General features: G+C 41.6%; 2 protein-coding genes across 2 annotated transcripts in view; one reads left to right on the top strand and one right to left on the bottom strand.

The window, feature by feature from the left end:
- COL4A2 (collagen type IV alpha 2 chain) overlaps positions 1-2,599 on the bottom strand; it is a 145,771-nt gene extending 143,172 nt beyond the window's left edge. Inside the window, exons 1-3 of the mRNA XM_017817326.1 lie at positions 2,575-2,599; positions 2,194-2,297; positions 1,996-2,056 (exon numbers count right to left, since the gene is read on the bottom strand). Of these exons, the coding sequence (XP_017672815.1) occupies positions 1,996-2,056; positions 2,194-2,237 (105 nt within the window). The 5' untranslated portion in view covers positions 2,238-2,297; positions 2,575-2,599. The remainder of the gene's footprint in view (positions 1-1,995; positions 2,057-2,193; positions 2,298-2,574) is intronic.
- A 308-nt stretch (positions 2,600-2,907) lies between these two features.
- Positions 2,908-27,509, top strand: part of COL4A1 (collagen type IV alpha 1 chain) — a 133,816-nt gene continuing 109,214 nt past the window's right edge. Inside the window, exon 1 of the mRNA XM_017817331.1 lies at positions 2,908-2,989. Coding sequence (XP_017672820.1) covers positions 2,927-2,989 — 63 coding nt within the window. The 5' untranslated portion in view covers positions 2,908-2,926. The remainder of the gene's footprint in view (positions 2,990-27,509) is intronic.

Genomic DNA, 27,509 nt, shown 5'->3' on the forward strand with positions numbered 1-27,509 from the left:
CAGCAACCCACCCGCAATTACTTGGGTGCTGCTGCTTCACACAGACACTTTGTTACTTTGCAAACGCATTTGACCAGAGCTGTCACTGCAAGGAGCAAGCCCAACCCTCCTCCCACACCCAGCTGCCTGCTCCCAGTCTCATTCCAGCCCAAGTTTCTATGAATACAAGTGGTGATCTGATCCGGGATAAAGTTAGCTCTCACCCCTCTTCTCCCTTGGGGTCCTGATTAGTTTTAACAAGGAATTTTCCAATTCAGTTCACCACACAACTACTACCTGGGCTGCCCAAGGGAAGGGAGCAGCATATGGGTAGAAAATAGGATAAATATTTGGTGGCAGTGCAGCTCAATTTTTCATGGACACATGACCAAACTTCCCCCTTCACATTCACTGTGGTGTTTCATCTCTATGCAGCCACAACCTTAGGAATACTTACTTTTGGGAAATTAGGCCTTCAAGCAGGTCAATTTACTCTTCCAAGATTCTCTGGGAAAACCAGAATGTGAAGATCCTAGCAGCCATGACCAGACTGCATCCACTAACTGAGGTATCTCAAACACCTCTTCAATATATCTCTATTTTACCACCACAGACTGCAGTCTACAATAAGAACTCGAAGGAGAATTAATTAGTTCATGCTTTAGCTAAAACTCAGGTATCATGCTACGCACACTCTAGCACAACTTCATAAAAAGGAGGGTCATACCACAAATGCCATTGTTTCATGTCAACTAATCCCAGTGATATCATTACTGGGATAAAACATTTGCAGTATCACCAGCCTGCTCTGGTTTCAACAGCACGTGGTAATTTTATCATTCATTCAGCGCTACTCAGCAGAACAATGTTTGTATCTAAATGTGGCAAAGACAAGTAGCACATGACACTTGAGGTCCTCATTCTGTTCCTTCCCTGTGGGTCCCCAGGCTGACAGCTCTTGCTCAGACATGTTGTGGAAAGACCAACCATCCACACAGACTGACCGGCAAGCTCTACATGCCAACTGCAGCTGGAGTGCAAGATTATCATATGTCACAACACCTGCTGCAAAAGTCCTACTCTTTCCTATTCCTTAATACAGTATGCCATCTCACCACAAAGATGTAACCACATTGGATATCTATAATGAGTGTAAAGTCATAAAGTTACAAACAGTAGGATTAAAATGTAAGTAGGATAGCTTTCGAAAAAATGTAATCAAGGTCCCACTTGTACATGACCACAGAGCCTTACCCACACTTTGTGGCTGACCAGTGAATGCAGCCACAAGCCAAGCCTTACCAATGTTAGTCTGCTCTATTTAGGCCTGATGCAAAGCCTACTTGTATTAATGACAATCTTTCCATGAAATTCACCAACCTTTGTAAAAGGAAAATGTTGCACTTCCATATAGGTTTTCTCTCACTTCTTTCACATCCATGTGACAATGATGCAAGAGTTTAATCACTTCTGCTTTTTTCAACACTTCAGGTGGATAGCTACAACCACCTATATAACACTTTAAACCTACTTTTGGATTTAACAGTTTCATTTAGACAACAGTTTATTTATAAACATGCCTCTAATTTGTAAAAATAAGCTTCACAGTCCTCAGATGAGGTCTGTACTTAAGTGAACTTTTCCTCTGCAGGTTAACTTTTCCAAGGTACTCTTCGGTATCTACTGCACTGCATTTTTGGGGCTTTCCTTAAAAAATGAAGAAGTTGCTGTGTTTGCTTCATTATTGCTTTAACAAATTACCCAGTCTGAGCAAAATTAACAATTGACTACTTCAAACAACCTGACACTTGAAGCATTATGCTTCTCTGTTAAACATCATTTTGTTAAAGGCAGCAATCTGTAAGGCTTGCAGAGATTATTTGTTAGTTGTTTCTTTTAATGGAATGATAGATAAGCCATCTGGCAAAGGAAAAGGCAGTTCCTCACTTTCTGGTACCAAGGAAACTGCTTTCTCCTTCTCTCTTCTCAGTAAAAGTCAGAAGACCTTTTACTTACGGCATCCACTCTGACGGCTGACAGCACGACTTCCATCAGGATCAACAGAAGCCCCATATCCCTGCAGGGAAAGGTGAATAAGGACAACATTGTTTTAAGCTCGCACAAAACAAGCACGTGATAACGCTCTACAGTTAAAGGTGACAATACGACTTTAAAAAAGTTATTTCCAAAAGCCTGCCGAGCGGAATTACTTACTGACAAAGGAAAATACGTGCACTGGGAAGCTGCGAGATGTCCATTTTCGCTCCTTCCCTTGCCGAGGGCTCGGCTCAGGGCTCCCTCCCGCCGGACGGTCGCCCCTACAAGGCAGAGAAGAGCCCGCTTGTAACGCCGCTCCCCCCGCCGGAGGTCTCCGGGTTCAGCGCCGCCGCTGCCAGGGCAGGGAGCGGCCCCTCCGCCCGGGCCGGGCCGGGCCGCTCCGATCCGGGGGAGAGCGGGGTGTTGCGCCGCTCCCCGCGCCGCGCAGCCCCCCGCGGGGGCGCGGACCCCGACGGGCCGGGCAGAAGCAGAAGCAGAGCCAGCGCCCCCGGCCCTTCCCCGCCCCTCCCGCCGCCCGGCCCCGCGCCCGCTCCGCACCGCTGCGCTGCCGAGCCCTCCCGGCGGCCGCGGCCGTGTGCGCCGAGCAAGCGGCGCCTCCCCCCTCCGCCCGCGCCCCCCCGGCCCGCCAGCCACCCGCGGAGGGGAGGAGGAGGAGGAGGAACTGCGGACAGCGGGGAACAGGAGCGGGCGAGGTCCCCGCCCGGGGGAGGAGAGGGGGCTGCCACCGCCCATCGTTTACGGCGAGTCCTTCGCCCCCGAGGCATTGCAGGCTGCGCGGCCGCGACGGAGGGGAGAAGCGCGCATGTGGGGCCGGCCCCGCGGAGCCCCACTGTGAGCCGCCGGCGCCCCGCCGCCCAGGGACCGACGGCGCGCAGCGGTGCGCGGCAGCATGCGGCTCTGGCTGGGCTTCGGGCTGCTGCTGAGCGCCGAGCTCAGCGCCGTCTCCGCCGCGGTGAGTACGCGGGGGCGACTCTCTCGGGCTGCGCCATCGGGTGCCCACGCGGGACCCTCTCACGGGGAGGCGCGGGAAAGGGTCGGGACGGGACGGGGCGGCGGCGCGGGACCCTCGCTCTCGGGAAGGCGGAGCAGCCAGGTGGGCTGTGCGGGGATGCCCGGCTGCCCCGCCGCTGCCCCTCCGCGGGCGCGGAGCGGAACGGGCGGCACCGCGAGGGGCTGGCGGCGGGGTCCGGGCTGGGACGGGCCCCGCCGCGCTCTCCCTCTCCCACGGCTCGGCACAGAGCGCCGCTGGCTGGGGACGGAGTATAAAGCACGCACCCACACGGGATTTAAAAGTAGCGAGTTGTGTTTCCACGGTAAAAAAAAAAAAAAGGAAATGATAATAAAAAATCACTGTTGGTCGCTTTGATTCAAAGTACCGTGCGCGCTGCCTTTGACCTCCGCGACGGGCAGCAGGCTGGAGACCAGGAAGGATCCTAATGTTAATAGTTAAAGCTGAGTTTTGGCACCTTTCCCGATGGAGCCAGATTGTGGCACAGACTTGTAAAATCGAAAGCATGCAAGTAGTCTGAAAGTTTTGCTAAGGGAGCTAATTTTATCACTGAGATAATAGCTATTTGCTGTCCTTAAATTTTAAGGACTCTCTTTCCTGGCGCTCCTGAAGTATTTTGGCAGTTTCTTCTGTACCTCTAGGTAAAGGGCAGTTGACATAATAATTTGAAATAGGTCATCTTTTTCTCTCTCCTTGTTTTCTTGTATATGGTTAAGTTGATACTGTATTAGTGAAATTTAGGGGTGCAGAAAACTTGTTATTAGGCATAGGCACGTGGATTTTTGTCATGCTTCCTTCTATAAATGTAAGATCTTGTATTAACATTTTAATAATTTTAATGGTTATGTTGTAACCTGCCCCTAAAGGCAAGGTAACTGAGGTTCTTGTTAATAATAGATCCTTTGGGACAGATTAGAGTGAAATGACACTAAATGAGCATTGATAATATATACATGGCAGGCTTATTTCAGAACAATTTGGTTGCAATGGAAAGGAGGTATTTAGCCATTTTGGTTATGTGGTTATTATTATCTATAGTAGTATAACAATATAAAAGTATAAAGATATCGCTTACCAAAATATATAAGAACAAGAAATAAAGAAAGAGGGAGAAAGGATAAGAGTAGACAGTGGAGAGGAATGATATCACCATCCATGGATCCAGCAGTGAGACTTGATTGTTGCAGTTTTGATGTCTGTTGGTTGGAGTGATAGTTGCAGTCGTGGTCCTTTGGGTATGGGGAAAGCTGACAAAACATAGAGTTCAATGGGTTCAATATGTTCAGGTTTACATGGGAATGCCCAGGTACACCCACGCCCAGGGTGTACTGGGGGTGTACTGTCTGATACAGCACTGTAGATCATACGCAGTCCTCTGGTGGAAGACCTGAGAAATGAGTCTGGGGGCACTCTGGGGGTCTTTGATGGTTTATGACACCTAAGACATGGCAACTGCCTCTCAGTTAAGTGTAGTTGAGCCAGTTATGCCCCATGAAAAAGGATGAATACCTTCAGGCCTACATGTGAATGTCCCAGTACTTCCATGGAGGGAAGTTTTCACACCTGAGCCAGTTGTATGAGGGAGGACATTGGCATGATAAAAAGCATTATCCCACCTCACAGGATCTGCTGCTTATTTGCCTCTTCCTTTACCTGGCTCAAAACCCAACTTGTAGCTCTGGTGGTGGGTGTGCCCTCTGCATCTGGATGGTTACATGGTGCATCATGAGCAAAGCACCCTCCTGTTTTTGCAAATGGCTGATTGTGTGAGTCATTAACCATGAACATTTCAATTTCTCACAGGTTATTTTAAGCTTTTCTGCAGTTTCAGATGAAATTTAAGTTCCATGATGAGTTTTTGTACCTTTTTGTGGCTATGGGGATGGTATGTATGCCTTGAATCAGCTGAAGTGAGTGATACACTGAACTTTTGATGTCTTATCTGTTGCTCCTAGGCTGATAATATCAAGCTTACTGTTGTTGCAGTAAATCACTCAGTGGTGAGCCTCTTAGGAGATTCACCCGTCATCACTTGGCATTAAACTGACTAAACTGTATTCCTTTCAGGTTATAATTAATTTTAATTAATTAGAATATTTTGAAGTAAGTGATTCACATTTGAGTTCTGAATTTGGTACTTCTAGAGGTATAAATACCTATTTGTGAGATACATTCCCATCTTATACTGTAAAGTGAAATCATTGGGTAAACCATGGTGTCAATCAAAGACAGAAAACTATAGGTAGGTAAGAGGTGCTTATTAAAAGAAGATACAAACTTCAATATCAATTATACAGTTTCAAGTCTTATGGAGCAACTCTGATGAGGCTCTGTTCTAGAAGTGTCCTGTATGTGCTGGATAAATTGTTTTATTAAAATCAAGTTTCCTTAAAATGTAACCTGGAGCTGTTAATTATATTATGAAGCTATTCCCATAGTTGACTGTTCTTTATGTGTTGAGCTGACTGTGGATTTACAGTTCCTTAGCAGTGCCACCAGGAAACACGAGTATGCTGTAGAAGTTGACCTCCTTGCAGTTTTGTTGCCTTAGGTAAACTTTCAGCTGTACAGGGGTGGCCCTTCAGTCAAAGTTATGGCATTTTCCCCAGCTCCACATTGTTGCCTGTCACTAGCAACCACTCAAAAGGTGATGGAGGCTGCTGTTGGCCTGCACCATACCACATGTGGGTGGTGGTCGAGGGGCTTATCTTTGGAGATTCTTGAGCCGGGCTGATGCCTCTGCATGATTGTGGCTGGGTGGTGTGAAGCACTGTACACTTGGGCAGGACCTCTTCTGCTTTTGGAGAGCTGGCAGAGCTGACTGAGTGCTCACATTGTCCTCAGATGAACGTGTTCCCACTGTTTACGTTTAAAGAGTAGTTGTGTTAGCAGAGGACTGTGTGATAGGCAAGGTTGTATGCAGTACTCTTTGCAATAGGCTGAATGGAGCAACCACTTTTCTCCAGAAAAAAAGAATGGTGCTTGATTCTTCCTTCCTTCCTTCTTTCCCTAAAATAGCTTATATTAGCTAGATCTTTTTTTAATGCCACTTGTGCAGCCACAGTCTTCCAAATTTCCCTGTGGCCTTCATCACAGAATTGCTGAGGCTGGTGGGTACCTTGAAGATCATCAAGTCGAACTCCCTGCTCAGAGGAGGGCCAGCTACAGCAGAATGCTCAAGGCTGTGTCCCACTGAGTTTTCAATATCTCCAAGGATGGAGACTGCTCAACCCCCCTAGGCACCTGTGCAGGGCTCAGTCACCTTCATAGTAAATGTTTCTTCATATGTGCATTATGATTGGGCAGGGTAACTAACTGAGACTTGAGACCATGCCTGTGAACGCAAGCAAACGTAGCAGAAGCAGCTCATGCACTGTTGTTGTTGGTGATTCTGCAGTCTGTCAAGGCTGACAGAGTGAAAAATTGCTTTTATCTCTGACATATCTGTGATTAAATACATACAAGGAGATTTGGAAGGACTGCTCTCACAGAGGCATTTGACGTAGCAAAACCAGCCTTGAGCCAGCTGCTCTCAGGATCACGTGCCTCAGTACAGAAAGAGGGAGCTTCTCTGTTGCAGCTCCCATTGGTTTTAATGGGACACTATAAAATGTATCCAGATGTGACATTGGAAGTTTAGTAATTTTTTTATGTTCACCAATTATAATTAAAATATTAGTTATAGCTAATCTGTTCTACATTATTCTTGGGAGATTTGTTTTCAAATTACAGTGAGGGCAGAATGGAAGACAGGGCAATAGATTAAGATGTTTCCAGGTCAGGCTGAGAGACTGCTCCCATGAGACAGTTACAGGAGAAGCTTGTTTTGATGGATCTCTGCAGGGGCTCTCATTTCTGACACTCTTCAGCCTGCTATTTCCTTTGGAGAACGTCTGTTTCCTAACATTAGTACTGCTTGGTTGAGAGATGACAATGCCATTGAAATCCTGGTATCAGGCTTCAGCACCTTGTTGATGCTGCTGCAGCGCCAGTCCCTGTGCTTTCTGCAGTGGAGAAAGATCTTCCAGCTGCGCTTGAGTTGCCTTCCACACAAGTGGGCTGGTGCCACATAACACTAGTGGAATGGAGATGTCGTGGCCACCAGTGCTTAGCAGTGGGCTTAGCATTCTCTCCAAGTTCCCAGTCCATCTCCCTTTCCACTTTTAGTCTTGCCAAAATGCATGCTGGGACAGAGCTGAGAACAAGCTCTGTTGAGCTAATAGGGAGAGGTGCTTCATAACAGTGATAAAAGCATGCATAATTTTTTCCACAAGGGCAGTGCTGATTCGACCAGTGCTATTTGAGCTGAGTATGTGGTGGCAGCTGGGGATACACTGGTGGGAGGCCAGGAGGTTCCTATCCCTGGATAAGCCCTGTCTGGGGAGCGGTGCCCTGTACACGGCCAGGCAGAGGCAGCTCTGTTGTATTGTCCTCATGCCTTCCTCATGTCACCTCTCCTGTTTTTACGTCATATTTGGGGATTCAGTCTGACATATGCAATTCTAGGTCAAAAGCAGAAAGAATATAATTGCTTCCAACTAATCTGAACAATTTTCAATTCTCTTTTCATTAAAAACATGATTTACTGAGATGGAGATGTACAGGGCACATAAACCAAGAACAAATAAAAAGAATGACCCGGGCTTTTAGCATGTGGCTGAAGAGAAGTAATAAGAATGAGTCTAAATAATTGGCAGCCCTTCATTAGTAAAAACACACTCAAGTGAAGTAAGGCAGAGTGGCGCAACTGCCTTCTGCAGCTGTTCATGTCTAGGGCTGCCACTGTCTTTGGTGCTGAGACATCTGTACCCTGAGGCCATTTGACATCCTTGTCCCTGAATGTCCTCAAGGGTTTGTCAATACCAAGAGCACGTTTAACAAACCCTGGCAAGTCTTAATTCAGGAGAGACATGATCATTTCAATTCCATAAATATGGCCAGAAGGGGAGACCGAAATGATTGCCAGTAAGTCAAGCACCTGTCAGGCTAGAAGGCTTCAGAGAAAAATGGGAAATGGGTTTGGTGAAGAAGAGAAGTGCAGCACTCCCCTTTCCTGCAGTTAGAGCACCAGTAGTGGGTCATTCTGTTAGAGCACGTCAGTAAGGGGTATGAGATCTAGGGTAGCTGAGGGTGCGCCAGAGAGAGTCATGAGAGCTTGGGCAGGAGTGTGGCCTTCCAGCCTGTGGTGAGGAGTGCTTGCTGGGGAAGTGGTGATCATGGGTTCACCTCTCCAATCCCAGCAGTGGGAGTCATTTACTCAATATATATACACAGCAAAATGCATGGGTGCTTCTGGGGATGAGGGGTCAGGCCTGGTGACTCCTTGCTCCCAGAGGAACATCTTTATCCCTGCTGTCCTTCCTAACATCTTCCTCTCTCCCTCTGGCCACCTTTTCTACAGCATCATGGCACAGGGTGCTGGAGACAGGAGAGAAGGACAGGCTGTTTTCTGTGTTCATGGACCATCACCCCAAGTAGCACAGTTTCTGCTTCTGTTTGTATCAAATGCCTGCAGGACTACTGCAGCATTTCATTGCAGCTTGTCTGCTTGGTGTATATAATCCTGGGATATCCTTAGGTTACACAATGCCTGAGGTTATGCTGGATGTATATTCTGTCAGTTGCCTTGATTATATAGAGCAATGTAGGACTGCTCCTGCAGGCAACTAAGACGATTGTTCTAAAATGTCAGAAACCATCTTTAGGATAGGCTTATGAATATTGTTCTTTTTATAGAACTAGACTAAACAAAGGAAGATTCAACAACCTTAACAGGAGAATAAATTGACTTGCTTCATTCAGTGTTTAAAAGTTACATGGTGTGCCCTTCCCAGTATTTCCGTTGACATTCCCAGCACAAAGGCCCTTAACACCTTACAAGATTTGATCAAAGGGAAGAATTTGGGTATGGGCTATGACCTGAATGGAAGAGCAACCTGTGACTTTACAGAGTAGTTGAAGGTGTGAAGTACTGCTGCAATTTCATGATGCTTGTGGGAAGATAAATTTTTGACTTCTCTGGGTTGTGACTGGCTGTAATTACTCTTGTTGATTTAATACATCAGAAAAGTATGTGGTATTAGCCCTCCAAGGGCCTTTATATAGCAGTGTCTTGGACAATGTGAAAGTAAGATACAGAACAAGTTAAAACATTGTCAGTATGTCAATTAATACCATAATGCCATTGTAATCTGAAGTGAGTTGCAGTAAAGAAAAAGACAGATATATTCTTCATAAAGTATATAAGTAGACAGTGCAAAAAACCCAGTCTGTTTGTACTCTCTGACATGTATAAACAGGTAAAGGATCAAAAAACTGTTTGTTAAATCTTCCTTTATCTCTGACATGTTCTCTTACAGAAGGAGGAGTTTGGATAAACTTTCTAAATTTAAAAAGAAAAGTATAGTGTATATATTTAAAAGCACTTCAGCTTCCAGTCCCTTGTACTTCTGCTATATTCTGTTCAGCTCAAGGTTCATTTATTACCATTTTGATTGATTCAATATCTCAAATATGTATTTTTTTAGGAAACCTCTTACATTCCGCTTGTTTTCATTGTATTTCCGACACGGGCAAAAACATTGTAAGCCTTAATGTTATGTTAGCTCTTCTTATCTTAGGTGATTGTGTGGTGGTGGTAGGAAATATCCCTTTTCACCTCTGATTTGCCGAGTTATCAAGCATTTGAAAACTTGTACTTATGAGTTTCAATAAGAATTGTAGTCCTGCTTTTATACCTGTGCTGGGGTGTTTCAGTGACATCACTGCAATTCTGGTGCAAGGTGCTGAGGAATGGTTGCAGGCAGCAGGTGCTGTGGGAGCTGGCAGCTTGGGAATCTGCTCAGGTGGAGATGAGTCAGCCTAGCCTCACAGCCCACAAAAAAGCTCCTTCTTTTTTTACTTGGCTTGCCTTACAGTCACATAATTTAAAAAAAAAAAAAAAAAGTCCAAAAACGAAATGAGGGAAACCAGAGAAGACTGGAAAAGAATGGGTGTCCTTTTTTTTTCCATTACCTTCATGTCAAAGGGGTGCTGTTCTCACACGTGTTCTGAAATAAATGGCAGAAGATTTTTCATCAATGCGCCAACTTAATTAATACAAACTGTTATTGTGTTTTTAGAAAAGTTATTCAGCTACTTTTATGGAATTTCATGTAGGCTGAAGGGTTTCTTTGGGTGGATCCAAGAGAATTACTAAACATCCTCTGTTCCCTTCCTTTCCTCTGCCTTTTCTCTCTGTGTGCTCCTGCTGCCTTCACCTTTACTGCTGCTGGCAGACAGCCTCTTGCAGGGTCTGAGGAAGGGTGTGCTTCTTCAACAGAACAATGTGAAGGACAAAATACAAAGTGCTGTCAAGTGCATAGAGTAAACAAATTGCAAAGTAATAATTAATTTTCTTTCATCTTTTTGTTTCTTTCATCTGCTAGTAGCAGTGACAAAGACAGCATTTTGATGTGAAAGTTTTCAAGACAGCTGAGAGAGAACTAGTGGACGAAATTATCAAAGTTATAAAATAAATACAAGAATTATGTAATACACTGGGTTTGGTAGGAAATACTAGACTGTTTTAATTAAAAATCTATTGAGTTAGGTCACAATGCTTTTTTGCATTCAAAAGAGATGTAGTCTTTATAGATTAAGCATGGTACATAGTATCCATTGTCCTGTCTGTAGATAACAATGTATACCTTAAAGAACATTTCAAATGCTACAACTGGGAAGCAGAAATAAAGTCTGTTACCCCAGGGGAGACCCCTGCTCAGCTGTTCAAGTGGGAGCAGAAGAGATGTGCTGAACAGCTCGAGTTTGCAAACTGTGCTTCAGCTCCAAATTGAGATAAGATGAAAGCCACAGATCAGGTCTAGATGTTGAACTTTCTTGAAAGGTGCTAGAAGCCTGATAGTGTTCCCTAGCATTTGCTAGAGGAAAATTATTTGAGGCAACTAACATTTTTCTCCTCTACCACCTTTAAACACCAGTGTCTAGCCTTTTCTCTGCCTATGTTTGTCTCAGCTGCTGTTGGATTTATAATCTCTCTGGCTATATGTGGTTTCACCAAAATGCTCAACCTTTCTTCTAGTCATGGTGCCCTCTCATATATCTTCTGTTCATGAGGATGTTTTCTTAACACTAGGGCATGAACCTGGTAGAGCATTTCTAAATGGTTTAGTGGATGAAATTGTTCTAATTCATCAAAAGAATCAATGCCATTTTTACATGAGGATTATTGCTATAGATATTCTTTTTGGGAATTCACAGTGAAGTATGTCATCTTTCATACAAATAATCACTAACTTAGGGGAAAATATATTGTTTTATTAGCTGGTTCTATTTTAATAGATGATTTATAGGCTACTTAGTCTAGTATACAGAAATCAGAATGAGAAAGTTTGTTGCTTTTTTCCTTTATCGTGACAAATGTTTCAATTGTAGCTAAGGATAAAATAAATTAGCCCATTTTCACTGGATAGCTATGTGTTGACTGGATATTGTAAGTCTTTTGGTCTCATTAGTCTAGTTGTTTATCTAGTTGAAGAAAACTTGTTTTCTAGTCTACTGAAGACTTCTGTTGAAATATTTCTTAATCTAAAAGCATTGAAACAAATCCTAAGATTGTAATGAAAGCCAAATAAGGCTGAAAAATTATGCTGGTATGAACTTATGGGGCTGTAAAGAATTAGAACAAAAGTTTGAAGAAAAATTAGTACATTAATTGTTTGTATTCTTAGTGCACATATTAAGAGAAAAATCAGCTAAGTGAGGGTAGATTCAAGCATTCCAGGAATTTTCGTATTGTACTTGAAGCTCTGTCCCTTTTATGGCAATGGTAAGTCAGTTATCTGCTAGCAGAATAAAAAAGGATAAATCCTGGCTGCTGTAAAACCAAGATACATATGAAAGCACTAATTGTGGCCAAAACTCAAAAGATTTTTTAACTGTAAGTACACGTCTTTTCACAGTTTGTAAGAATAGGCAAGGAAGACTAAAACTATGTAAATGCTTGTAATATAACAGCTTCGCTTGAGAAAAGTATGAGGTTTTTTTATTTAGCTGAAGTGTATTGACTGAGGCTGTATCTTTGTTAAGAACAGCTGCAGTTTTTGGAATCAATGTGGAAATATTTAGAGAAAAGCAGGGAACAGCAAACAGTGTAAATGAAAGTGAGAAGCAAGGAGAAAGTTTAACATTATCCTAGGAAGTCTGTGTTCTCATCCTTCTTTTTTCAAATGGCACAGTGATTCTGAGGATTCAAGGCTGCATGACACATCCCAAGGGGTCAGAGTAGAAACCAGGGTAAGAAACCAGGGCAAGAAGCATCCCGGAAGCCGGGGGTTATAAGAGATTGTAAAAATCTGATATTACAAACAGAAAAAGTTGGAAAAGGACTTAGTGCTAGAGCCCTACACTTACAGTTATGCTTAGCTGGACAACAACTGTGGGAGCTGGCTCTGGCCCCTGCCACCAGTTGCGAGGACCCTCCAGCTGGCAGTCTCAGCCTGGAAGGGGTTGTTCCTGTGATCATTGCTGGTAAATCCCAGCTGGGAGAAGACTTGGACATGGCTTCTGGTGCTGTTAATTCTTATGCAATGTAATCCTACTGTCTGTGACTTTCTATTGCTATTTTAAAACTTACTTCCCAGTTTGGACCGTGGTGATCCAGCAAATGTTGCACCAGTGCCTAAAGTCATTGGGTTAAATAATGTCTCGGCTCATGTCCTTGTGAATACCAAAATAATAGCTCAAATCATGCAGAAAAATAGATCCATCTTGCTGGGGACATGCCTTTGAAAATGTGCTCTGATTCACACGGGTCAGACAAACAGTGGATGCTGATTTCTGATGCATTTTCCAGGAATTATGTGCTTGGTTGGGACAGAGCTTGTAATCATAAATGGACTGGATGCGTCATGAGTATAGAAAAGCTTTGAATGGTAGCCCCTGAGATGTGCAGGCAGGCAACTGCTGACCTAGCAGTGATTCTAGCTCAGTGCTCTCTATCCTGTCAGGTGCAGAGTCATTTCCTCAAAGTTGCTAATAATTTCAGCTTCCATTTAATTGAGTTTTAAAGTAGTCAAAGATGCTAGGGATGTGGAAGACTTTTTTCCAGAGTATCATGAAATGGAGACCCAAGAAGATAATGGTGACAGGGCAAAGCCAGAAAACTGCATGGGTCAAAAATGAGGAAGATTGTTTTGTGAGGATCCTTCTGTGTGCCATCATTATAAGAATCACGTTTTCTTCTTAGTGTCTTCAAATAAAATCTTTTAAGGAACAAGCCTAGGAAGCGATTGCCTTATACCCATTTGTGTTGCCACAGCCTTTGCAAAGGTAACATACAGACCTACTAAAAGGTGTTTGTTCTAAATGCCTTCCTTGCATTCAAAAGCACTTTCTCACTGATACCACAAGAGCTGCTGGTACTGGAATGGACTTGGCAGTGTGAAAGCCAGAGGAGAAGGTCTCTTCAGTCTTCTAGTCCCGCTACTCCTGGATGCTGCCAGGTCTGCAGAAAGTACAACTGTGCAAAATGCATGTAGGATATTATCAAGACTAACTGACCCTATGTTAAGGCCTGAGATGGCATATACATGGTCCCTGTGTAGCTGGCATATTATGGTTTTGGTCTAGAGTTTGCAAATTACAAATTCTGTGCACAACTTTAGTCACTCATACAGTGTAAGACACATCTGTGCATTGACAGACATATAAGTGTAAACTCTATTTCAGCAGAAGACTTTTTTTATTTGTTCAATGTCGATACATCAATATCCTTTATTTTAATAAATAGTGTCCTCTTGGTTATAATTAAATGGAATCAATTTAACTTGCAAAAGAGAACCACATGCAGAACTTAATGCAATGCCAAAACAGTCTGTGTACTGAGTATCTTTTGTTGAGCTCAGATTTATTTTAGCTGGACTGTTACCCTGTACCACAGGGCCCATAAGCAATTCTTTGTTTTTTGTAAATCCCCATTCATCATCATAGAATAAAGTCTGAACTTTTCATGACCAAAATGTGGAAAGTTCCACATTTCCCACTCTGGACTCGCTCAGATGCGTGCCATAATTGCAATGTGTAATGTGCAATTACATGGGATGGGTTTGCACATGGTGCAGTGTATATCTGTATTGTCCAAGAGAAATTATGAAATTGATTGATATGGGAAGCTGCACATGTGATTGTGTCATGTCATGTATTGTTTAGGATAATAACCCTACATTTCTGATAAATGTGGTTCAGCTGTCTAGAAAAATATTTCATGGTTCTGAATCCAAAGACGTATAAATCATATCAAATCAGTAATGAAAGTGGAGAATGATTTCTCTGTGAAGTTGCACATATTATTGGTGTAAGTACTGCTGAAAATAATTGAATGTTGTGATGTACTTAAAACTGAGACTCTTATGTGTTTTTCTCCAGCTGAGGACAACTGATGAATTTCTAGAATGTTAGGTAAAATGTAAAGCTTTTGTACAACACCACCAGTGAAAACAGAATTTGTAAGTTTGTATGTAAAGTGATCTGTTTCTTGTAACTATTGTTTGCCATGTTAGAAAGTATAAAGTGCAGAATTCTTGTGCTTAGATTTATAGTATTAGATGAAAGCTGCCAAGAAAGCATTTTTTAAATCTGAAGCACACCGTGCTAAAGGCAAAATTATGATGTACTTTCATACCATCTCATAGTTGTCATTGGTGGTGGGCAGTGATCTGTGCATTTCCCTCAGTACTAACAGTTAACCTGATAGCCCAATATCAAGTGATATAACTGATAGGAGTTCGTCATTTGACTGAATTTTGGTGCTGATGCTTCAATATCTGACTGGCTGCAGAAATTTAGTGTAAATCTGGGTCTGTTTTTGGAGAAGCCATCAGATTCTTCAGACTGGTTATTTACCTGCCTCTGTTTGGGAAGGTGGAAGAGATGGGACTGTAAAAGAGTCAAGGCACTTTGAATGTTGTGATAGTACTGGGGTAGTAGCTGGGCAAAGAAATAACTTCTAAGTATACAGGCTGGGTAAGACCAATGGCCACACTTAGTCATCCCGCTTTGCCTTCCTATGTGTGCTGTGCTCCCAGTGGGACAGATGGTGTTTCAACCTGTGCCTTACACCTGCTTTACTGTGGCATATGAAAAAGGCATGCCGGCTTTTTCTTTCCTGGCTGGTGCCTCCAACACATTTAGCCTTGCAGGTGAATCAACACCATTTGCCTTTTGCTGGCTGTCAGCACCTGCATTTGAAGCTGCTGAGGCTTGGACTGGCCAGCAGCAAGGATGAGCTCCAGCAGGAGAGCAGCAGCACCCGCTACCCATTATCCCAGGGGAGAGGCAGAGGAGCACATATCAGCTTGCAGGCTGTACATTCCAAGTAAGACACTTGGCAGGTTGCATCTGCTTCGTATGAGCTCAAGGATGTCCAGCAATCATCCATCATCCTTTGCCTGTCTTGCTGGGACTGGAGAGGTTTATTCTCCAGTAGAGTCTGAAGTGGTAGTGTTGCTGCATCCCTGCGTGGAGCTGCCTTTGGAGCTGAACTCTCCGGCTGACTGCAGTAGGGAGCCAGAGCAGTGGCAGTTACATCCCCTTCAAAACCTGCAGGCGATGCAAAAGGAGAGGGAACAAGCTGTAGAAAAGCCAGAAAATGTCAGTAAGATCTATGTGTCTTTTTTTACTCCTAGGGTGTTTCAGTGATTTGTTTATGGCAGAAGAAATTACTTCTGTCACTGAAGAATTATTACATTTGGGGAATTAGGTTAGCGGTCTTGATCAGCAGAGTAAAAATGAGTTTCATCAGCTTGGTTGTTGGAAGGTTGTTTCGTATTAACAATATTACTGAGGAAAAAACCAGGCTGGTCAGATATTCTGTGCCTGTTTTCCTCTCTTGTAACCAGCCTTGCCCTGTTCCCTAGACTGAAAGTCCGATGTCATGTCTGTAATCTCTTTATTTTTCATGTTTGTTTCATTGATGAACCCATCATTGCTTCCTAAAAACTTAGTCAATTAAAATATAACACATGAAAATATATGCTATTATCTAATGTCAGGAAGCCATTAAAAGCTTCTGGATGTGCTGAGAAGTGAGAAACTACTTAGGTGTAGTGATCAAGGTAAATTAGCAAGGGTAAGTATCTCCTCAGACTTTTGGGTGAGTCATCAAAGAGATTTATTTTAAAATAAACATTAACAAAGAAAGATTTTCTAGAATGTTATAAGTAGAGTACAAGGCAGTCTTTTTTATAGAGTTTGGCCTAATATTTCCCACTTCAGACTAATTTCAAAGATGGTGGATGTACTTCTTAGTTTTTCTCTTCACTGTAACTTTTAACAGCGCAAAAGAGATTTGGATGGGATCTCCTGGTAGTCTCTTAGTCCAGAGGTGTTTTCAGGGAAGATGGACTAAGAATGTAAGAGTGACTGAAACCCAAAAAATTTTCTGGTTGTGCCCAGCTGGTATATTGTTTCTGTTTCTAAGGACCGCTCACAGTTGGTGCAGATCACAGCATTTAGAATCCCTGTGAAATGCAGGAATACATGTGGGGGTTTTTTGGAAAAAAATGAATCCAAAATGTTTAGGAATGAATATGGGAATAGAAGGTGACTTTTGGGTGGTTTTTTTGTTTTGTTTTATTTCTTCTTCTGGGCCTTATCAAGAAATACTGTAAAGAAAAATATTGGTGGAAAATGCAGAAGAAATATGCATTGTATATTTTTGTCTCAAAATAGACAGTAAAATAATTGCTAGAGCAATGAAAAAAATTGCCGCTGCACTTTTATTTATCAGAATTCTTTCTAAAATTATAAATAGTTGAATAAACAACTTCTTTTTGGAACCTGCAGTATCAGCCAAACACAATTCCTGTACGCTGCAATTTGTACTGCTCTCAGTCCTATGCTAAGTACGCGGTTGTGTATTGGCATATTATGTTTCTTGAGTAAGATTTTTTCACCATTTTTTTCTTTTAGAGTGAAGTACTTGTGCATATACTTGTTTCTGAAATCTTCATTTTTGCTTACAAGTTACTGACGCTGACACTTTATCTTTTTCAGCTTTTTTTCTCTCTGTTCTAGACATATGCCATTGGTCCTACTCACAGAAGTATGTGCTAATAGAACTCCATCAGAATTACATGTAATATTCAAAAGTATTTTATCATTCATTTCATGCAAACATATCTAGCACTGCTCACTCATTTTAAGACTAGGAGATACGTTATCTGTAATGTAGATAAAACCTCATTTTGATAAGCAGTTATCTGTTGCAGATATTCTTTTTTCCCTCTCCCCTCATTCTATTTTATTCTTCTTCAGGAAAAGTATGATACTCCCTGCCCTCTCTTCCAACACCTTTAAAACCTGTGGAGACTTCTCACATCTAATTCAGGACCATGGATCTAGATAGATAAAGGAAAAATAACAGTTCCAATGAATGTCTTTGCCAATGAAAGTGGCATAACCTATATTCTGATTCAGTGGTAAAAATGGTGCGTTTTTTTCCCCTCTTCTTTCAAGTTAAATTATGAAGTTTCTCACTGTGCAGTGTTAGGTTTTATTTTCCAGTTTGTTTGGTTCACTGACGTGTTCCATCAGACCTTTTTAGATATGAAGCCGTGGACATTGCATCATATCCAAAGCAGTGTCTGTTTCAGAAATAAACCTCTGGACAAACCCCTATGGGGCTGTCATATCTTGTCTGAAGTTTCCAGTGCAATTGTTGCCTCTCCAGTGGTTCTCCTCCCATTGCACATTCACTTGCTCCCTCAGCTACAAGCAGAATTGCAAACAGGTTCAGGTACTGCAGCCTGAAGGGACGAATCTGGCATGTTTGTAAGGAGCTTGGCATAGTACCAACTTGGTACTGTTCTTTCCCTTTCCCCTTTCCCATTTGGTACATGGAAGGAACTCTTCTCCCTGAGCATCTCCAGCTGGCTGCTTAGGTACCCTGTTTGAGGAAATAGCATGGATCTCTAGCTCCATAATACTATTCAACTGCTTATCTCTTTCCTCTCCAACGATAACGTCAGCTTGGATCTGATCTGGTGGACTGAGGGAAATGTTGCAGGCAGTATCCAGTCCAGCAGCAGATGAGTGTGGCTGACTGCACACGCAGGAGCAGAAATCCAGTCCTTATTTTGCCACAGGCTGATTTGGCAGCTATAATGCATATTTTTAGTTTCCCCGTGTCTCCCTTTCCCAAAACTGAAGTAAGGATAACAACATTTCCTGATCTTCAAAATAAAATATAAATAAATTGTATGATATTCTGTGATAGGGATTATACAAAGCCTGAAAGCATGTAGTAAAAATGAATTTGATGGAGATTGAAGATTAATTTCTCAGTATCACCAGCTTCAGGAATAAAGGAGTTCACACGTTCCAAAAGTTGGCAGCATACTGGCCCCCATGACCTAACATGTAACTCTGGGTTGCCAAGCTTTTTTCTGTATTGGCCCTTGCTGCTCTCATTTCTAGGTGTTTCTGCAGCAACCACAGAGACAAAAACTTTAAATACAGAGGCTAAATATCAGAATGGGAAAAAAGATGAATGATCAAGGGGATTTTTATCATGACTTCAGGATAGTGCACCTGATTAACTGGGGATTTCCATATGAAGCTTTAATTTTGACTACATCTTTGTGACTCTCTTGGAGAACAAAATTACAAACTTTATTACAGTGTATTTAAAAGCATAGCTTCTAAATTGTTTCTGCTTAGGACCCTAAAACAGAAAAATCTTGTCTTTTTTTCTAGAAGAAAAGGCAAGTATTCACAGAATTATTTGAACAAGTAAAGGTAGAGGAGGAAAATAAAAGTAATCTGGCAGACTAGCTTTAAACCTACATACCTTATGATGCTTTCCAGTTTTTATGAGGTAAAAACAGCCAAAATCTCCATATAAATTTGTTTTAGTGATTAAAAATAGTCTTTTGGAAATGGAAATCTTAACTTTTTAAATTTTTTTTTTCTGGTTTAATGTGAAATTCCTTTCCAATGAAAGAAGGGGAAATGAAGTAAATTAATAAAGGAAAGGCTTGCCAACAAATGATAAGCTTCGGGTTGTTGTAAATAATTATAAAAAGTTCAGTGTCATTATAGGAGAGTATGTTACCTGTTCTTCTCTTCCTCCACTGCTAATTGAAAATAGAGGGGAATGATTTTATTCTTTACGTTTAATTTTACAGCATTGAAAAAGACAGGGAATCCAGGCTGTTCTCAGCTGGATAACAAACAGTAGAGCTATTCTTTTGGTCTGAAAACCCTGACCTCGTAGGGAAAAGTGATCCAACTGCTTCCAAAACAGGCACATCTGTATACTGTAGTACTTTGTCTCTTGGGGATACTTGATGCATGCTCCACCAGTTGAAAAATGGGTAAGATAAATGTAGAGTTCCAGAATAAAAGGCATGAAACTACACCTGATTCCAAAAATTTTAGGCACCCCATGTGGTTTTTATTTAGAAAAGATAATATCAATCTATTTTAGGTAGTACAGCAGATAGCTTCTGTTCTTCATTCTCCCCACTACTTGTAGTTTTTTGTGGGCACTTAAAATCTTTACCTGTCTTAAATACACTTGCAAGTATTAAATCATTTTTTGTGCCATTATGAAAATAAATTTTTCTGTATTCAGGTGCTGAAATACAGAAATCGAGATGGAAATGCAAAGCAAGTGTCAAATCATCTGGCTTTATTCTCATTTTCTCTTGAAAATGCAATGTGTTTGAGATACTCAGAAGAAACATGAAATTTAAACATGACTATAAAGTGAGAGATAGATGTGATTTTACTTTTGTAAGCAGTATTTTTTGCTTGTAGACAGTTTTCCATGTTGAGTTGAATAGGACAGCTCCCAGCCACTCGCAGCTCCTTGCCCCGGTAATATCAGGTAGCAGTGAAGTAAGTATTGCTGAACCCACTGGTGGGGCAAAAGATCTGCTACCTTTACCAAAAGAGTAGTAAGAAGAGGCAGCCTTCTGAGCAAGCCTTCATGCTGCCATTGTAGTAGGAGTAGGAGAATAGTTAGCCATACCATCTTAGGTATTGGCAGTCAAGGTGTTTGGTCTCTCTTGTAATTGCTTTGTGAATAATTTAACAGGCTTGGACAGGACAGTAAAGCAGGCTGGACTGACCTGCTGGCTGTTGCTAAAGTGACTTTGTCCCACAGGGCTGCCAAAAGAGATATTTCCACTCCTTTTTCTCATGTATGTCAGTGTTCATTTTACAACAAGCTGTAGTCCATTTCAGCCCAGCTGGTTCCCAGTGTTGGCTCCTGGTAGGGCTGGCTGCATGACAGTCAGTGTTGGCACACAAGAGGGAGCGGGGCTGGGGCCAGACCGCAGTTGTTAACAGCAGCAGGGATTTGGGCTGTGCTGCAGAAACTGTGTTAGCCACAGTTTCAAGGTATGGTTTCACATTGAAGCTAGACTGACCTAGAGGAGGGGTGGAGGATGAGTAGGGCTGACCTTCTGGTCACAGCCAGCTTTTAGCTGGCTTCTCAAAACTGCAGCCTTGCTCCCTCTCTTGTCTGTTTGCATGTAGAGCGGCAGTGGCCAGTCATGATGTGTGGTCAAATGCACTTCCCTCTCACTGCTAGGTCTATATGCTGACATGATGTTAACACTGACATGATGTCTTCGTACAGAGAAAATACTTAAAGAATATTCTGTTCTCATAGTTAAGCTTTGTGCAACCTAAACATGGGCCCCTTTTGCATCATTCTAGCCTTTAATTGCTTGATGGATTTCACAGGATCTCATCTCATTCAATACATAGAACAGAATGTTCTTGCTGAGCAAGGGAGGATGCAGGAGTTTTTGCCTTACTCTTAATTTTCTGGACTTGTTCCTTATTTAAGATCTCATAGTCAAGTTGTGCTTTGAAGGCAGAATAAGTGCCTTCAGCTTCTTATGAGCTACCTATGGCTTTTTTGACAGTAATACCTAAATGTTTCGAAAAAGCACACACTGACTTTTAGAAGCATACTTCTGTCTGTGTGAACCAGAGTGGTGCTTTAACCTTTCCTAAAGGTTTCATAGTTATTTGCCGACTCTTTGGGAGAGGAAGCCTAGAGAAGGTAATGTCAAAAGTATCTCCTAATTAGCATTCAGTACCATTTCATGCTTTACTTTTAACACAGTAACTTTGGCTGAAGCCAGGTCTTTGAGATCTTTGATCTGAGAAAAGTTCCAACACTAAATATATAGAAAATGGGAAATGTGTAATTAGTGTTTGCCTGTGAAAAGTGTGGAAATGATTTGTGCAGCACCTTCAGTTGGTTTCATGTTAGAGACAGGGACTGGATCCCATTCTCCAGAGCACCACTCAAAAGCATTAACTGGGAAATATCTTTCCAATTTTGCATCTCAGCTTTGTGTGCATAGAATCACAGAATCGCAGAATATGCCAAGTTGGAAGGGACCCATCAGGTTCATTGAGCCCAGGTCCTGGGCTTGCTCAGGACCATCCCCAAAACTCACATCAGATGCCTAAGATAATTATCCAGATGCTTCTTGAACTCTGTCAGGCTTGGTGCTGTGACCACTTCCCTGGGGATCCTGTTCCAGTGCCCAACCACCCTCTGGGTGAAGAACCTGAAGCCACCAAGCAGCAGTCATGCAGGCAGTCTGCTTTAAGGTTGCAGAACCTAATGCTGAAATTTCATATTCTCTTTAAATGGATCTGAGAGAGGCTGCTGCTGGCCAGGGACAGCCATGCTGTCTCACAGCTCATACCTGTTTTTAGAAAGGATAAGTGTTTCTCACTGGACAGTTCTTTGCTGTGACTTGCCAGGTAGCAAAAATGCAAGGCAGATGGGTTGATGTGAGCTTGACCAGGCCAGGTCAGGCTGGTGTGGAGGGCTTGGGTTGCCTCAGAGCAATAGTGGTTCAATGACTTCAGCCTGTCAGGAAAGCAGAGAGCTGCTTGACGAGAAAGAAGCTCCCTGCTCAGGGCAGGATTGTATGGAGTTTATATTTCCTAACTTGCTTTAGCTTGGAAGGAGAAGATTGCAAATCTAAAACCTTCAAAAATAATTCAAATAGCAAAGTGAGTTGATTTAAAAAAAAAAAGGAAAAGGTAATAATTTTTCCATTTTGATTCTTTCAAGAAAGATTTTTTTTTTTTGATCCTAAGGTTGTGAAGTGTAGCTCCATCACAGAGTTTGTGAGGAGAGATACCAGTTCCCTGATGCTTTCAGTTATCCCGTCACTTTTTTAGGGTAGGAGGAAGGTTTGGTTTTTAAAATCCTTTCTGAAAGGTTTCATAGTTACTTCCTGAAAGCAGTGGTGAAATGGAAATTAATTTTTCTATGTCTCATCCAGGCTACCATTTGATCCACCAAAGAGACTGCACTTCTTGCTTCTTCCTTCTCGTTTTGTCAGCCCAGTGTCTTTCCTCTGTCTGTATTGGTTATTTTTTTTAAACGTTGTCTATTCATCTTACCTATCATCCTTTTTCTCCTCATTCTTTTGTCCTAATAGTCCAGTCCCAGTATGTTTGACTGGTAATTCAGTCTTACCCATCTCTCTTCATATGAAGCCAGTTGACCTTACATATATTGGCAGGGCTACAAGCTTTACCTGTACTAAGGAAGAAAAGTATATGCAACAAACTACAGGTTTTGATGTTAGCATTGTATATGTTTGAGTATTTTGCCTTTTTAACTGCTGATGAGCAGCAGTTCCCAGTTTACAGCTGCTTAATCTGTTTGATTACAAATGCTTAGTCTGTGCTTCTCTTTTGGTGTTCCTTTCTTTCTGTTGAACTATTGCCAAATATAAGTCATATGTCTGAAAACATGGAAGAGTTGATGGAACAACTGTCTTTTTTCCTGGAAATAGTTTGGTGGGTTTTTGCCTTGGCGGAGTTCTGTGTTGTGTTTATCTCTGTCCCCTCCAATGCTTAAAATTGCCATGAGAAAATGTAAAGTTCAGATGCTGCAGGACTTGCTTGCAAACCTGCTTTCTATGTCACAAATACGAAGCTTTCAAAACTAGCTAAAAGCTTGGTTGGAAGAACTGGAGAATGATAAAATCTATGAATTCAGATGAAGCAATTATGAAACACCACTATGGTTATTTTTAGGCCTTATGTAGACAGATGCAGGTTTTTGCAACCTGTTTTGAATTATCTATGGTAATAGAAAATTGTATATTACTATTAACTGTGTATAACTCGAGGTTCTCCCAAGCATGCCTCTCTTTAGAGAGTATTGTCCGGCAGATCAGCGTCGGCACTGTGACAAGACACGTCCTCCTACGCTTGGTGCCTTCTATGCCTTGGTAGCAGGTAGCCCCAGCTGTCTACTGATGGCAGTGAGCACTTTGGAACTGATTGTAACCTGGTGTGCATTACACGTGTGTTAAACATGCAGTGTATTGTGACATTTCTTTAATTAGCTGTTTAAAGTAGTAATTAATGAAAAAAAAAAGTCATAGTGTTCCAAAAAGGACAACTGAATAAAGTAATTGGATGTTGTGAATCTGTATAAGCAGTGTGATGTAATTTTATATAGCCCTTAAGACTATATAAGAACTGTGTAGTTTTCAATCTGCTGATAAGCTGAGTGGAAATGCAGTAGAAGGGAAAAATTAGGAGGGTTGAATGTAATATTACAGCAGGTGTTTTATAGCTTGCATATTCAATAATTTCAAAGTTTATGAGATTAGAAAGCTCCCCGTAGTTTCATTAAGCTTTAGTTTAGATCTTGAACATTGGACCTAGGGTTGTACTAAGACTTAGAAATTAAGAAGGAAACTAGAAGAAACCTGACAGCCAAAAGTTCCTCCTCCATTGGAGTTCTGTGTTCTGATTTTGCTAAATGGGATCAGCAAATATTGATGAATACTTGCAGGTAGATATCATGGCATAAACATAGCTTAGCAAGAATCACTAAAAAGTTTGAGGAATGATGGAGTTGGCTCCTTTGGCTATTGTTGATGTTTGAGTAAGAACTGGGGTTTTTTATTAAGTGAACAAATACTAGGATTACATCATGTCTTTTAAATGTTTATGGGAGTAATGGCTTCTGTAATGTATAAAACTGCAAGGAAAATAAGTTGTGCTCTTTGAACAGCAAGATTTAAAATTTCACTGTTGGTATTTCATTGGTTTTGAGGACCAGATCTTTTAAAGAGTTTTGCTTTTAATATAAATGAGTAATTGTTTTACATTTTCAAAGGAATAATAATGACATTGTGTTGCATTCTAGATAGTTCGGAGTTTAGGAATGCGACTTTTATTTTAAGGTTGCATGGGATCTCCCAAAGGCATTTCACTTTTGACCTTTAGATGAAATAAATGGATGTTCCCTTTTTGTAGAACAGACAGAGCCTGCTGGTGAAGTGTAAAGGCATTTCTTATTTAGCACAAAGTCAAGCTTTATGTGGGGAATTAGATATACAGATTAAGCAACAGTACTAAAATGAAGTAATGCCAATATAATACCAATATTGTTTTCACCCTAAATAAGTTTACATTCTTAGACTCAGACTGCTAATGTACATCTGTGTTACTAGCTCTGCCTTTAGCTCCTTTGCTTCTATTTTTCCATTCATAATTTCCTAGCAAGAGATGCCTCTGTGTGTTTGTGTGTGCTGAGGGTCAGGCTTTATTTCTACCAAAGTTCAAGGTGTCCGTCTCATGAAGTAGTACATATATTTGTTAGCAGGTATGTCTGAATTTCACAGTTGAACAGTTTTGATTCTAGGTAATGGGAAATAGATGCCTAGATTGCAGCTTCTGCGGTGCATATACCTTAAACTGTGTGTTCCTTTTATTATGGTGTTTGTAACACATTAATACTTTCAGCTGTTCTTCAGGGGACTGTATGTGCAATGGTTTTGTGTGGCATTAATTTTTTAAATAAAAGTACATGGGCTGTAAATGGATTTTATATGTTAGAGAAGGCAATCTTAAAAAAATGCCATATGCTGGAAGCAAAAGATGAAAAAGTTTATTGCGATGCTCAGTAATCTGTAGAAATCCATTCATGGCTATGAACCAACTTTTTTGAAGTGTAGAACCAATCAGAAGAAGCAGGCTCTGAACTGACCAGGTGAGTTGTCCAGCTTTCCAGCAGTGAGATATGGCCCTGAGGGCTAATCAAGGTTTCACTTGTCAGTCCTGCCTACCCCAGAAGAACTGTACACAGATGAGCAGTACCAGCAGTTGCTTGTACTTGCTGGGGATGTGGCCAGGCCTGTTCAGTTTTGCTTGGACAATGCCAGAAGGAGGAAGCAGGAGTGTTATTTCCAGTTATTTGCTGTACATACAAAGTAGGCCAAAGTGGCATTGAAATGTCTACTTCCATTTTCAGGCACTTTGTTAAGATGTACCAACAAGGATGAGAAAACTCACCAACATCCTTCCTCTCCATCAGCTCACCTGTGCTGGACCTGCATAGTTTGAGGGAAAAAATAAAAAAAAAATATTGTACAGATAAAGTATTCACTCTCCTGTATACCATTACTTTGAATCCCAAGAGGTATTGTATGGAGTAAAGTATATCCCAAGGGCAGAATGTGGCACCTCAGTACTACAGTGCTGTGCTTTTGCTTTTTTCAGGAAAGTTATAAATGAGTTTTACCATTTGCTTGTAGCAAATGTGGGTAGAGTCCTTCCCAAATCTTTGTTCGCGAAACCTAGCTATGATGATATAAATGAGTTTCAGTACTTAAATTGATTATTGCTCAGTTAAATTTTTTTTTTTTTACAAATTTAGATCAAAATCTGAATCTTACACAGGCCTCATTTCACTGAGAAGCAGGACATTTGGGCCTGAAAGGGATTTCACAGAAGCAAGGTCTTTTGAAGAGCAGGTTCTTCTAAAACTGTTTGAGAGGCCTGAGCTCTGAATAACCTGAGTTAAGTGCAATGATTTCTTTGTTTTGCTGAACCACCTCACCTCTGTAGTTTGAGCCCCATTTCGTAGTTAGATGAAAGAACTGCAGAGAAAGTTAAAACTTCCAGGCGCAATGGTGCCTTGCAGATTTGCTTTTGTAGGTGAGAGATGGCTCCAGCAGATGAGGAGAGAAAAGATGCCTTTGTGTAGGCTCCTGCTTTGCCCCTTTCTTCTGACTGTTTGTTTTGTGGATGCACTCGAGCTTTAATGAGCTTTCTATACTGCTTGCTCCCAGTGCTGGGCTCTGGTGTTGTGAAGAGACTGGATTCTCAGCTCTCTGCCTGCTTTTGATTTTATCAAAGGTAGAAACAAGGGAGGGAGAGACATTTCACTTCCCGGTATCCTTCTCAGGAGTTAAAGTAATAGATGGAGAAAGCATCCAGCCTGGCCACTGTTTAAGCCAAGTAAGTTGGAGTAGGCACTGGTTCTACTTTGTGCTGATAAGGAATACAGAAAGATGCGTTTGTCCCGTTGGTTTGATTTGTCCTATGGGCTTGAACTAACACACCTGTTTCTGTCTGATGGTTGGGGATATTTTGATTTTGAAAAGCTGTGGAAATACTTTCATAGCTGTGCAGCTTTTCATTCTGGCTTTGCTTATGAGAAAGTGGAAAGGTGAGTATAATTAATAACTAAAAATTCTGAGTAACCTATAGGCATAGAAATTTGGGGAAGATTCTGTACTTTTAAGAAGTGTGCCAGTGTTAGAATTAGCAGGTGTAAAATTGGAAGCAAAAGCATTGGTAGAGCTTCTTGTTCCCTCCATGGCAGGGGGACAACGGGACCAAACCATGTCTGTGTAAGGGTGATGGTGGGAAGCAGTGTGAATCAGATGCACCCAAAATACAGTTTCCTGTTTCATAGAAACAGTGAGTTCAGCAATTCCCTTTATGTGTTGGCTGCAGAAAAAACCCATTCTTGCGTTCTTCCGAGTATTTAACCCGTCATCCAGTTACAGTTGTGAAAAATACAAAAAGATTGGTGTCCATAAAAGGAGATAATTTGAAGTTAATGGGGGCAGCTCTGTGTCACACAGAAATGGAATGCAAGCCATCGTGCCTTTCACTCTTGTGTTCTGCTCTATTAAATTAATCTGCCAATTTAATTCATGTCTGTACTAAACAAAACTTTACATGACATAACAGAAAATTAGCTTGTGTTTCTGCCTTGTTGCCTTGGCTCTTTCATAATACTGTAACTTTCTGCCTGCCTGAAGACAGCAGAGTGAGCCTCGGTGTGGGCTGAAAAGCAGGGGATTGAATAGCTGAAGCTCAGGAGTTGTTTAAAAGGTTGGTCAAAATGTCCACTCTGCCTCTGCTGTGCTCCCTGATACATATTAACCTAAAGTGGTTAAATATACAACTTGATTTATGAAGCACAAAATTGCTTCAGCAAATGAAGGCTGCCTAAATCTGTAGCTGTAGCCTATTTCATTGCCCTAATTTATTTTTTTCTTAAGTTAAAAAGTTAGTACATTAGTTACTGAAATTAATATAAATAATGACCAGTCTTCGCGAGCGAAGATTTGGGAAAGGTCATTAACCCTTCGAGCCTGCGCAG

Source organism: Lepidothrix coronata, unplaced genomic scaffold, assembly GCF_001604755.1.
Source record: "Lepidothrix coronata isolate B3197 unplaced genomic scaffold, Lepidothrix_coronata-1.0 Scaffold60, whole genome shotgun sequence".
Classification (NCBI taxonomy): domain Eukaryota; kingdom Metazoa; phylum Chordata; class Aves; order Passeriformes; family Pipridae; genus Lepidothrix; species Lepidothrix coronata.